Genomic DNA, 12,577 nt, shown 5'->3' on the forward strand with positions numbered 1-12,577 from the left:
GTCCTTAGGAGTATGTCCTTACTTAAATCACTGACCCTGTCAGGCTTGTGATTTACTGGGACATCCTCCTGCGGTGAATAAAAATGATCATTCAATATCCTCTCTATATCATATAGCACTCTATACGATATTATATACATGATGTATATCCCTTCTCCCCACTCCCCTTCCTCTCTCTCCTCTCCCTCTCCTTCTCCCTTCTCCCTCTCCCCTCTGCCCTCTCTCCCTCCTCCTCTCTCTCTCCTCTCCCCTCTCTCCTCTGCTCTCTCCCCCCTCTCTCCTCTCCTCTCCTCTTCTCTCCCCTCCTCTCCTCTCTCCTCTCCTCTCTCCCCTCCCCTCCCTGCCCTCTCTCTTCTCCCCTCCTCTGCTCTCTCCCCTCTCTCCTCTCCTCTCTCTCCTCTCCCCTCTCTCTCTTCTCTCCTCTCCTCTCCCCCTTCTCTCCTCTCCCCTCTCCTCTGCTCTCTCCCCCTCTCTCCTCTGCTCTCTCCACCCTCTCTCCTCTTCTCTCTCTCCTCTCCTCTCCTCTCCCCCCTTCTCTCCTCTCCCCCTCTCTCTCCCCTCTATTATATTTTCTGTTGACAGTGGCAGCTCTCTTAATAAAGTTCATGGAGTAACAGATCTGTTCATAGGGCTGTTGTAAGTGAGACACACGGGGGGTTAGCTGCTACTCACGATTTCAACAAACTGAACACTGTGTTTGAGTGACAGGGTCAACCTGTACTCCCCCCCTCCCCCCCCCCCCCGCCCCTCCCTCTCTCTCCGCGACAGACTTCACCTTTCACTCAGACTCTGCCAGTTTTCCCTGACTTGGCACAAAAATAAACTCCTTTTAAGATATAATTAGTTGTGTGAGGTCACAGGTGACCCCCTAGCCAATGAGGGTGTGTGTGGGAGGGGGCCAGCCTCTTTTCCCCCCCTGTAGGGTATATATAGCGCCTTGTAGGGCTCGGGATCCTTACTCCAGGCTTGTAAGAGGACAGGGAGGCAGTTGTAGTTTGGGTGGGTTGTTTGGGCGACTAAAACAAGAGAGAGTGAGATCGTTCAAGATACAACCATGGACAACGGACACAGCAAAACGGTGGAGGAATGTCTCGCCTACTTTGGAGTGAATGAGAAGGCAGGGCTCACTACCGAACAAGTCAAGAAGAATATGGAGAAATATGGACCAAATGGTGAGTCAGGAGAGAGGAGAGAGAGGGGAGAAAGGGGAGAAGCGAGGAGAGAGGAAAGGGGCGAGAGGAGAGAAAGGGGAGAGGAGACACGAGAGAGAAGAGGAGAGAGGGGAGATGGAAGAGTAGAGAGGGGAGAGGAGAGAGGAGAGGGGAGAGATGAGAGGAGAGAGAGGGGAGAAAGGGGAGAAGCGAGGAGAGAGGAAAGGGGCGAGAGGAGAGAAAGGGGAGAGGAGACACGAGAGAGGAGAGGAGAGAGGGGAGATGGAAGAGTAGAGAGGGGAGAGGAGAGAGGAGAGGGGAGAGGAGAGGGGAGAGAGGGGAGAAAGGGGAGGAGCGAGGAGAGAGGAAAGGGGCGAGAGGAGAGAAAGGGGAGAGGAGACATGAGAGAGGAGAGGAGAGAGGGGAGATGGAAGAGTAGAGAGGGGAGAGGAGAGGGGAGAGATGAGAGGAGAGGGGAGAGAGGGGAGAAAGGGGAGAAGTGAGGAGAGAGGAAAGGGGCGAGAGGAGAGAAAGGGGAGAGGAGACACGAGAGAGGAGAGGAGAGAGGGGAGATGGAAGAGTAGAGAGGGGAGAGGAGAGGGGAGAGGGGAGAGGAGAGGGGAGAGAGGGGAGAGGGGAGAGGGAAGAGGGGGGAGAAGAGAAGGGAGAGGAGAGAGGGGAGATGGAAGAGTAGAGAGGGGAGAGGAGAGGGGAGAGATGAGAGGAGAGGGGAGAGAGGGGAGAGGGAAGAGGCAAGAGGGGGGAGAAGAGAAGGGAGAGGAGAGAGGGGAGAGTGAAGAGAAGAGAGGAGAGAGGAGAGGGGAGAGATGAGAGGAGAGGAGAGAGGGGAGAGGGAAGAGAAGAGAGGAGAGAGGGGGAGAGGGTTAGAGGATAGGGAAAGAGGGAGCCCTTATAAAAGTTTCTCATAGTAAAAGCATAGCAAAGTGTAATAAAGCACAGTGAAAACATGGTATAGCATAGGCAAGCATTGTAAGCACAGAGAGGTATGGTAAAACACATTAAAAAATAAACCATCGTAAACTATCCCACAGTGAAAGCCTAGTAAAGTGCAGTGAAAGCATGGTAAAGCAAGTCTTGGGGTGATTGAGGTGGTTAGTTTTGGGGGGGGTCAAATGAAAGTTCTTGATGTGCATGATCATTTAAAAACCACTGCATACGAACCAGCAGCGTGGCACAGATCTGTGTTTCTATAGAATACGAACCTGCAGTGTGGCACAGGTCTGTGTTTCTCTAGAATACGAACCTGCAGCGTGGCACAGGTCTGTGTTTCTATAGAACACGAACCTGCAGCGTGGCACAGGTCTGTGTTTCTATAGAATACGAACCTGCAGCGTGGCACAGGTCTGTGTTTCTATAGAACACGAACCTGCAGCGTGGCACAGGTCTGTGTTTCTCTAGAATACGAACCTGCAGCGTGGCACAGGTCTGTGTTTCTCTAGAATACAAACCTGCAGCGTGGCACAGGTCTGTGTTTCTCTAGAATACGAACCTGCAGCGTGGCACAGGTCTGTGTTTCTCTAGAATACAAACCTGCAGCGTGGCACAGGTCTGTGTTTCTCTAGAATACGAACCTGCCGCGTGGCACAGGTCTGTGTTTCTCTAGAATACAAACCAGCAGCGTGGCACAGGTCTGTGTTTCTATAGAACACGAACCTGCAGCGTGGCACAGGTCTGTGTTTCTATAGAACACGAACCTGCAGCGTGGCACAGGTCTGTGTTTCTATAGAACACGAACCAGCAGCGTGGCACAGGTCTGTGTTTCTATAGAACACGAACCTGCAGCGTGGCACAGGTCTGTGTTTCTATAGAACACGAACCTGCAGCGTGGCACAGGTCTGTGTTTCTATAGAATCGCAGGAGAATCCAGACCCAGCAGGATACTCATCAATCACTAGAAACACTCAACAAAGAACAAAAGGAATTGATAAACTCAGACCTATATATAAATATACAGCAGTGTGCAAATGTATTGACACCTCCAGATTCCTCATTTATAGCCTTTATATACCTACCTGTGAGAATTTCAATTTCCCCTCAGTAATCGTTGATATAGAAACAATAGGCACTCGTGTGTGAAAATGTTAGACCACATTGGGGGACATGTATCAAGCGTTTGCAACGACATTAAGACCATAGCGCTGAGTTTATACTGGCCTTAAATTCGCCCTGCATGTATCATGACATTTTTGACAAGTTGTATATGGAGCGGAGTGCGGGGCGGACATTTCCAGCCCTCTATCTCACAGCACTGAGAAGAACTGAGCACGGGTTTATTTTTCTTAAATACATGTTCGGAGTTTGCACAAAAAAATAAAAAAAGAAGGTCCCTGTACAATATTTTCCATCATGCCTGAACATGGTAACTATTCATTTTTTCAAACCAAAAATTAGGCACTTTTATGTTTTGCAGGCTTGAGAATTGCATTTTTAAGCTTTTATATTCAATGCAATTGCCGTTGCACTTTATAATTCATTATGGAGGGGAAAATATTGTAGCGTGCACGGGGGAAGGCAGCAGCAGGGCTGGTAGGTGACGTAATCACACACGAAGACATAAGCCCGATATACGCTCCTTGCAAGGGAGCCGGCTCTTTTGTACAGCGGTATCAGCACTATGCTTTAGTGTGAGAAGTCCTGGGTTCGCGCCTGCCCTCCATCTGTGTGTGGATTGCCTCGCCCTGTGGGATGCGCCTGCCTGCGTTAACGGAGATCGCTACAATATATATTCTCCTGATTGTTTAGCTGCCATATCAAAATGTGAGAAACGTCATCAGTGTGTCATTGGGTTACGCCCCAATACAGCGCTGTGAACACGGTTTATATTTTCTACACTCTGTATCTGTATCCCCGGCTCACCGCTCGCAATCCCCCCGCCGACTCGGGAAACGGAGGCTGGAACCCGCGTCCTCCGAAACGTGCTCCTTCCAAGCCGTCATTTTTCGCACTGCAGATCCACAGCAATGCCACCAGACCTATAGTGCCGGAGGACAACACAGATCTGGCGGCTCCGCTGCAGAGCCACAGGCGCCCTATCGGCCACAGGGGTCGCTGATGCGCGGTGAGCCGTGGATTCCCCTGCCGACCTAAGCCCTCCCTACCCAGGCAGCGCTCAGCCAATTGTGCGCCGCCCCCTAGGAACTCTCGGTCATGGTCAGCTGTGCCTGGATTCGAACCAGCGATCTCCAGGCTATAGGGCACATCCTGCGAGGAGCGCCTTTACTGGATGCGCCACTCGGGAGCCCCATTTTCTACACTCTTAAGGGTAGTTCATTCACTACAGGATGGTGCGTCAGCCCTGTTGAGATTCACTCATAAGTGTTCGTGGGATGCTTTGAGCTCCCTATGAGATAGTCGGATACAAACGAGCCCAGGATAAAGCTAATTTGATACGAATCATATGCAAAGTTTGAAATAGGTGAGTACATCGTACACGACGTTGTAGGAACCTGTTAATTGCAGATGATATTTCCTAACTTATTTTATTTTCAATTTACATCTTTTTTTCAGTACCAATCAATAATAATGAGGACGCGTCTTCAAATTGAATTAGATAACTTATCTGAACACGTTATGCAGGCTTTTTTCTTTGCTGATCTTAACTGGGCATGAGGCTTGTTAAACTGTGTATGCCTTTATTACCATATGACAGAAATCACATGCGAGTGATAATTGACCAGACTGCACCCAGCTACCTAAAGACCCTCATCTCTCCCTACACCCCCACTCGACCTCTCCGCTCCTCCTGCACTAGAAGACTGGCTGTTTCCTCCTCTATGCTCCCCTGCCTCCAGAGCCCGCTCCTTCTCCACCCTCGCCCTGCAGTGGTGGAATGACCTTCCTACAGATATCAGGACTGCCCAGTCCCTGACCACCTTCTGGCGCCTCCTCAAGACAACACCTGTAAAACTCAACTCTTCCCTTCTGGACTATAGAGCACTCTGACTTTAATGCACTTTAACTTGCACTTATCTGCTCCCTATTTTACTGTATTTAATCCTGCACTAAACACAATCTGTAGTATCTTGTATTTCACCTGCACTCGTATCTAACCCTGATGTAACTATCAACACTGTTATCTGCTCTTGAATTGCCCCGATATCAAATCGCACTGTGTTTTGTATTTGCTCTTATTAGGACTGAAGTCATTGTATTTTGTATCTTGCTCTTAATTGTACTGTAATTCTTGATATGTATTTTTTTATCTACCCTGGGTAAGGGTGTCTGCTATATAAATAAATAAGTAATAATAATAATTAAATCTCACTGTTGTTAATGATCATTTTAATTAACATTCAAACATCAATCGGAACATAGAACACAAAATGATGCAATATGGATTACAGACAAAAACAAAAGCGTCAGTCCCAGGCAGTAAAGTATAAAAGTGCATAATATAACATCCACTGAGGTTAATGGGTCAGTGGTTTTGTTAGTTTACCAGAAAGTCCAGCAGCTAATATATACAATAGCAGCAGAATATTATATATATATATATATATATCTATCAAAACAAAAACAATGTTTTGTATTTTTTTCCAAACCTCCTTCAACGGACCAGTTTAACAAAAAGAAGGGAATGAGTTTCACGTCTTTTACTTCTTTTTGGGTTTTCTTTTATAGCGACAGAAACAAACACTGTGGACTGAAACCCTTCTTGTCGGCTGCAGACATCCTCATTTGAATTTCCTTCAGCCTCCCGCAATGTACACGTTTACCTTTACCCGTCTTTTTTTTGTAAAATTCCAACTCCCAAATGAAAAAGGGAATTTTCTATAATGTAAAGAGGCATACTGTGCACATTTCAGACAGGACAGGTTTTTAAAGTGGCCCTAAAACTGAAATAAATGAATAAATGAGAATGATTCATACATTTCATCCTGCAGACTGATGCCTCTGATGTAGGACTAGGGACGGATCTCTCCCAGGAGGTAGAGGGCGTGGGGCATTTGGTACATGAGCAGGAAGCTGCTTGCGTGAGAGACTCAGAGAGCAGGTATGCTGTAATCGAGAAGGAATGCATAGCCGTCATAAAAGAACAAAATCAACCAAAAGCAAGCTTCTGTGCGCCTCTCTTCCTGTGTGTGTGGGCCCGTCCGCCCACATGAAGCTTTTGTAAAATGTCCCAAACGAATGGAGACCTCGCGGGGGCCCCAGTTCTGCTGGGGGCCCGACGCTATAGCGTAATTTGTGTATAGATTAATCCGGCCCTACATGGGCAAATTGCAGATGGGGCTCATTTGCAAATGAAGTCAGAACAGCAGCGTCAGTGTCGTAACCAATACAGTGCCTCCCCCGTATGGTAGTGCCTTTTTGAGCGGATCAGGCAGTATTGTACAGCGTTTCTCGGGGAAATGAATAGACTGATCTTTAGATTTTTGCTGCTGTACCTCTAATTTTCCCCGAGAGACGATCTCCCTCTCCTCCGTGTCGAGTTACACACACGCATCAGGGCTTCTGGTTTTTCTGTGTTTTCGTCCGACTGTTCGCCTGTCCTTTACGAATTAGTTTCACAATTAAAACATTTCTCAGTTTGAATTCAGAAACCCAAATACATTAAACAGTGCTCACAGTCATTTGAAAAGGAAAGTAGTTAAACGCAGCGAAAACACAGAAAACCAGACGCCCTTATTTGGGCACAAAAAAGAAGTCAGAAAGCAGCTGATAGGAAAGAGCATTATGACAGCAGTCATATAGGGGCCAGGAAAATTCACTGTATTTTTAAAATAAATTCACGAATGATAATAAAATATATTTTTTTTAAAAACAGCGAATTTCACGGCATGTCATGAAACCGACATTTTATTTTTTTAAAGAAAATCTATTTACATGATATTCTACTGATGCCTAAAATGTGTTATCATGATAGTTCATCAAGAACATCACCCAAAAATCAAGGCTGAAACATTTTAACATTTAGTCTAGCTTCTGAGTCAACTCAATAAAATGTACATTTCTAACTCGATTTGCTATTGAAACAATCTTTAAAAATGTAATAAACTTCTGCTGGAAACAAGACAATGTTTTCAACAATGTTGTTGAAGCTGACACCCTGGGATCCTTCAAGAAGCTGCTTGATGAGATTCTGGGATCAATAAGCTACTAACAACCAAATGAGCAAGATGGGCTGAATGGCCTCCTCTCGTTTGTAAACTTTCTTATGTTCTTATGTTCTTAAGACGTTTAAAATTGTCTGTTTAGCTGCAAAAAAGTGCAACAGGCAGACAAAATAGATTTTTTAAAAACAACCTTGAATGACAAATTCAGCAACATTTTCGAGTTTTGTAAACCTTTAAAACGTATGTTGACACATCAATTGAAATTACCATGTAATTGGTACTTGTTTCTGGTTGTTTGGCCAAACAAACAGAATCAAGTATATTTTAAATATAGCAATTGTTTTTCGCTCGTTCTCCCGTGTTCTCCCGTACTCTCCTCTGTACACTCGCCTCGCAGCGCGGACAGCTGCAGGTTCTTGTACTCCGGCCGAGGGGTTAACTAGCTGTTAATTATCTTATTACCCCTCGGCCTGTCTGCACGCGTTTAGTAAGGATGCGTGACTGTCAGCTCGTTAAATAATCAGTAGCTGATCAGTCATGCATCCTCACAAGGTTTTTAAATATATAAAACAATAACAAATAACAAAAGACGCGGCGCTTTTATCTGCGCCGCAAACAATAATATAAATAATAATAAATAAATACATAGGGGCGGGACACTCCGCCACACATGCCCCCCCTTGTGCACAGCACACATGGCCTTTTTGGCCACCTCCCCTCCTAGTCCCCAAAGTCCCGGCTAGCAGTCCTGGCCCAGGAACAGGGGCAGCAACGGACCAAAGGTGGCGGCCACGGTGGGATGTCCTCCTCCCACCCAAACAGCCATAGCGTTCCGATGCCCCGCACACAGGCCGGCTCCTCTGGCCAAAAAAATTTTGGGGGTGGTCTCCAAACCTGCCCCCCCTTCTTCATGGCCGGCAGCTCCCTTCCGTGGGGCTCCAGCCACCCTTTCTCCTGCAACGAAATTGCTGCGGGGGGAGCTGGTCTCCCGACCTCCCCCCCCTTCTTCATGGCTGGCAGCTGCCCTTCATGGGGCTCCAGCCACAGTATTTCCTGCCGCATGGCAGGACTGGTAGCGACCCCAGGCAAAACAGGACCCTCGGGAGGCGACGGCAGCAGCTGCAGACCTTCAGCAGGCAACGGCAGCCACAGCGGACCCTCGGGAGGCGACGGCAGCAGCAGCGGACCCTCGGAAGGCGAACTCGGGAGGGGAGCCCCTGGCCATGGAGGCGGCAGCGGGAGCTCCACTTCTCGATGCGGAGCAATAGGCAGTCCCAGGCGATGCGGAGCAACAGGCAACCCCAGGCGATGCGAAGCAACAGGCAGCCCCAGGCGATGAGGAGCAACAGGCAGCCCCAAGCGATGCGGAGCAACAGGCAGCCCCAGGCGATGCGGAGCAACAGGCAGCCCCAGGCGATGCGAAGCAGGCATCCTTGGGCGGTGCGAAGCAGGCATCCTTGGGCGGTGCGAAGCAGGCATCCTTGGGTGGTGCGAGGCAGGGCAGGAGCAGTCCTTCCCATGACGGTGGATGTGGAACCAGCAGGTATTCACCCTCTGCTGGTGGAGGTGGGAGGGGCAAGCAAACCTCCCACGCCGGTTGAGGCGGAACCAGCAGGAATTCACCCTCTGCTGGTGGAGGTGGGAGGGGCAAGCAGTCCTCCCACGGCGGTTGAGGCAGAACTAGCAGGAATTCACCCTCTGCTGGTGGAGGTGGGAGGGGCAAGCAGTCCTCCCACGCCGGTTGAGGCGGAACTAGCAGGAATTCACCCTCTGCTGGTGGAGCTGGGAGCGGCAAGCTGTTCTCCCATGGCGGTTGAGACGGAACCAGCAGGCATTCACCCTCTGCTGGTGGAGGTGGCAGAGGCAGAGGCAGCTCCTGCTGCTCTGCTCCTGGTGCTGGAAACAGTGACGAGGGCTCCTCTCCCTCTGGCGTTGGAGATGGCAGCAATGGCTCCTCTCCCTCTGGCGCTGGAGACGGCAGCAATGGCTCCCCCCTTCTGGGCGCTGGATGCACGGGCTCCCCCCTTCTGGACGCTGGATGCACAGGCTCCCCCCTTCTGGGCGCTGGGTGCTCGCGCTCCACCTCTTCGTATTGCGTGGGGCATATGGCCACCGTGTGCCCATATGCCCCACAGCCAGGGCACAACTCCGCCACGAGGTTCACAATGTACACCTCCCAGCCATCCTCCTGCTGTTGCTGCGGTTGCATTTTTTTCCCCCCAAAACACACAAAAAAAACTTTTTGAAAAAAAACCCCAAAAAACGTCCTTTTCCTTCCTGGTCCGACTGTTGGAGGCGTTGTTTTATCCCACTGCTGACACCATATGTGGCAGGATGGCTTGCAGGAAGTAACTGAACCAAAACAATGGATGGGCGGGTGAAACTGAATGCAACGGCGGTCAGCTGGATTTTTATTAACTAAATAAACAAAACAAAAGATTTAAACAAACAACAAAACACAAAACAAAAAGGCGCGATGGCAAAACAAATAAACAGAAACAAGTATATTTTAAATATAGCAATTGTTTTTCGCTCGCTCTCCCGTGTTCTCCCGTACTCTCCTCTGTACACTCGCCTCGCAGCACGGACAGCTGCAGGTTCTTATACTCTGGCCGAGGGGTAAACTAGCTGTTAATTATCTTATTACCCCTCGGCCACAGTCTGCACGAGTTTGGTAAGGATGCGTGACTGTCAGCTCGTTAAATAATCAGTAGCTGATCAGTCATGCATCCTCACAGGGTTTTTAAATATATAAAACAATAACAAATAACAAAAGACGCGGCGCTTTTATCTGCGCCGCAAACAATAATATAAATAATAATAAATAAATACATAGGGGCGGGACACTCCGCCACAAGCTCTTCTGCTGGTTCTGTGGCGCCGCCTGGTTTCAATAAGCGGTACTTTTAACACATGCTGAGGCACCTAGTAAAGTTAGCGCCCTTAAGTGAATATGGTTTGCATATCAAATACCTCCCTCGCGGTATTTTGTGATGTAATTTGCATACATTATTTAAATGACTTGAACGCAGTACTTTTTCCGCATGCTTTTTTCCATGCTAGGTTGCCTGCCACTGGTTAGTGAATACAGCAGGTGTACAAGGCACGCAGTAAAGGGGTTTAGTGCTGCAGAACACTTTACAGCTGTGACTGAGGCCCTTCGTCAACACGTGTCATTGCCTCTCCAAACGACCTACCTATTGTTCAATTGAGGTAGCCCATTTGGAGGGGAGGTGCTATTTTTCAGATTAGTCTGTTAATCTGTGCTACCAATAGACCATTTTGAGGGGTTCAGAACACCAGCGCAGCAGCATTTTAGCATTTAAATGTGGCAGTTTACATTTAATTGGGCCAGTTAATACATTCGGGAAGGGGTCAAATTTGTGTCGCGACAGAGCGCTACTTTACATTGATACATGACCCACTTTGTGCTTTAATCAGGCATCTTAAACAACTTCTAAAAAGTCTCCTGCATTTTATCCATGCTGGCTCTGTGTTCCTTTTCTCTTACTATTTTAAATGAATTGCACATGTGGCCTTTTGATTGATTTCATATGCACAACAAATCAAAACTTCAGAAGCAATGGGCTGTTCTGATACATTTACACTCCACTGTATATATATATGTATATATATATAATAGGGCTGTTGACCCACTGACCTTTTCTTGAATAAGCTCACAGCAATAATCAAACTTAAAAGTCTGAACATATTCAAGTGTATTATCTTCTGGGATTATTATTGCTTTGCAAAGTTCCAAGTCAGTTTTCGCAGTTTCTTAATGCACATATTCTTTCACAGACCGAATCAGAGTCAGTCCATTATTCCATCCTGCAGCAAATAGAACACCTTCAAACCAACAGGGACAAACTCGAACCCGAACCCGAACCCCACAACACTGCTGATTGGCAAAGGGCTCTCCTTATTGAAACGTAATGCCACTTAGAGGAACAAGTGGTTTTAAAAAACAAGTCAAAACATCTCTCTGTCTCTCCAGCTTATTACCACCAGGGATAACAGTTTCATTTTCCAATTCACACATATTTAGCATAACCATACAATTCATTATTATAATGTTTGTGGAGGTGTGACCCCGATATGCTCTGGGGTTGAGTGGGTGTAACCAGGGGCCACGTTTCTTTCAATCTTAACTTGAAACTTTGAAAGGAGCGAAAATCAGGTCAATTTTACAAAACAAAAAAACACACTGAGAGAGCTGGGGAGAATTTATAATATTAGAATGAAGAGAACTTATAATATATTAACTTAGAAGTTATTTCTGAATGAAACTGAATTCACTGTAATGTTTTTAATCACTATTTCTCTCTCCCCCTCTCCTTCCTCTCTCCCTCTCTCCTTCCTCTCTCCCCTTCTCTCCCCCTCTCCTTCCTCTCTCCCTCTCTCCTTCCTCTCTCTCTCCCTCTCTCCTTCCTCTCTCTCCCTCTCTCCTTCCTCTCTCTCCCCTTCTCTCCCCCTCTCCTTCCTCTTCCCCCTCTCCTCTCCTCTCCTTTCTCCCTCCCTCTGTTTCTCGGTTCTTCCAATGGACAGAGCTCCCGGCTGAAGAAGGTACGTTCTAATGTATTTATTTATTTTTTTATGAATTAATTTTTTTAACTAGTTTGAACTTTGTAAGAAATAACAAAACTTATAAGAACAAAAACAAGTGTTTTTGGTACAACATAATAATAATAATAATAATAATAATAATAATAATAATAATAATAATAATAATAATAATAATAATAATGATGATGATGATGATGATGATGATGATGATGATTTCTTTGAAAAGTAAAGAAATAAAAAAGTAATAGGGATTTATAATCCCTAACCCCACTTATTATAAAAATTGCAACTTTCTCAGAGCTTGCAATGACTCAGAGCTCACTCTGTCAATAACTCAGAGCTCACTCTGTCAATAACTCAGAGCTCACTCTCTCAATAACTCAGAGCTCACTCTGTCAATAACTCAGAGCTCACTCTCTCAATAACTCAGAGCTCACTCTGTCAATAACTCAGAGCTCACTCTCTCAATAACTCAGAACTCACTCTCTCAATAACTCAGAGCTCACTCTGTCAATAACTCAGAGCTCACTCTCTCAATAACTCAAAGCTCACTCTGTCAATAACTCAGAGCTCACTCTCTCAATAACTCAGAGCTCACTCTCTCTACCCCTGTCTCACCCCTGACTGCCCACACAGTGCAGGAGATACAGAACTCTCATTGCTGCCTAACGCTGACACATTAAACCGTGGACTAAACCCATGAAGACATTCAAATACACAAACCCAGGTTTACACATTAAGATCATTAACCCCAAGTTTCAGGCGTGGCGACCTCATATGAGG

At 46.9% G+C, this 12,577-nt stretch overlaps 1 protein-coding gene across 2 annotated transcripts in view; it reads left to right on the forward strand.

Annotated features, from left to right (window-relative positions):
- The first annotated feature begins 949 nt into the window (after positions 1–949).
- LOC117399047 (sarcoplasmic/endoplasmic reticulum calcium ATPase 1) overlaps positions 950–12,577 on the forward strand; it is a 55,616-nt gene continuing 43,988 nt past the window's right edge. For both annotated transcript variants that reach the window (XM_059012476.1, XM_059012475.1), the window contains exons 1-2: positions 950–1,172; positions 11,777–11,794. In XM_059012476.1, coding sequence (XP_058868459.1) covers positions 1,055–1,172; positions 11,777–11,794 — 136 coding nt within the window. In that variant the 5' untranslated portion in view covers positions 950–1,054. The remainder of the gene's footprint in view (positions 1,173–11,776; positions 11,795–12,577) is intronic.

This window comes from Acipenser ruthenus, chromosome 44 (genome assembly GCF_902713425.1).
Source record: "Acipenser ruthenus chromosome 44, fAciRut3.2 maternal haplotype, whole genome shotgun sequence".
Lineage (NCBI taxonomy): Eukaryota > Metazoa > Chordata > Actinopteri > Acipenseriformes > Acipenseridae > Acipenser > Acipenser ruthenus.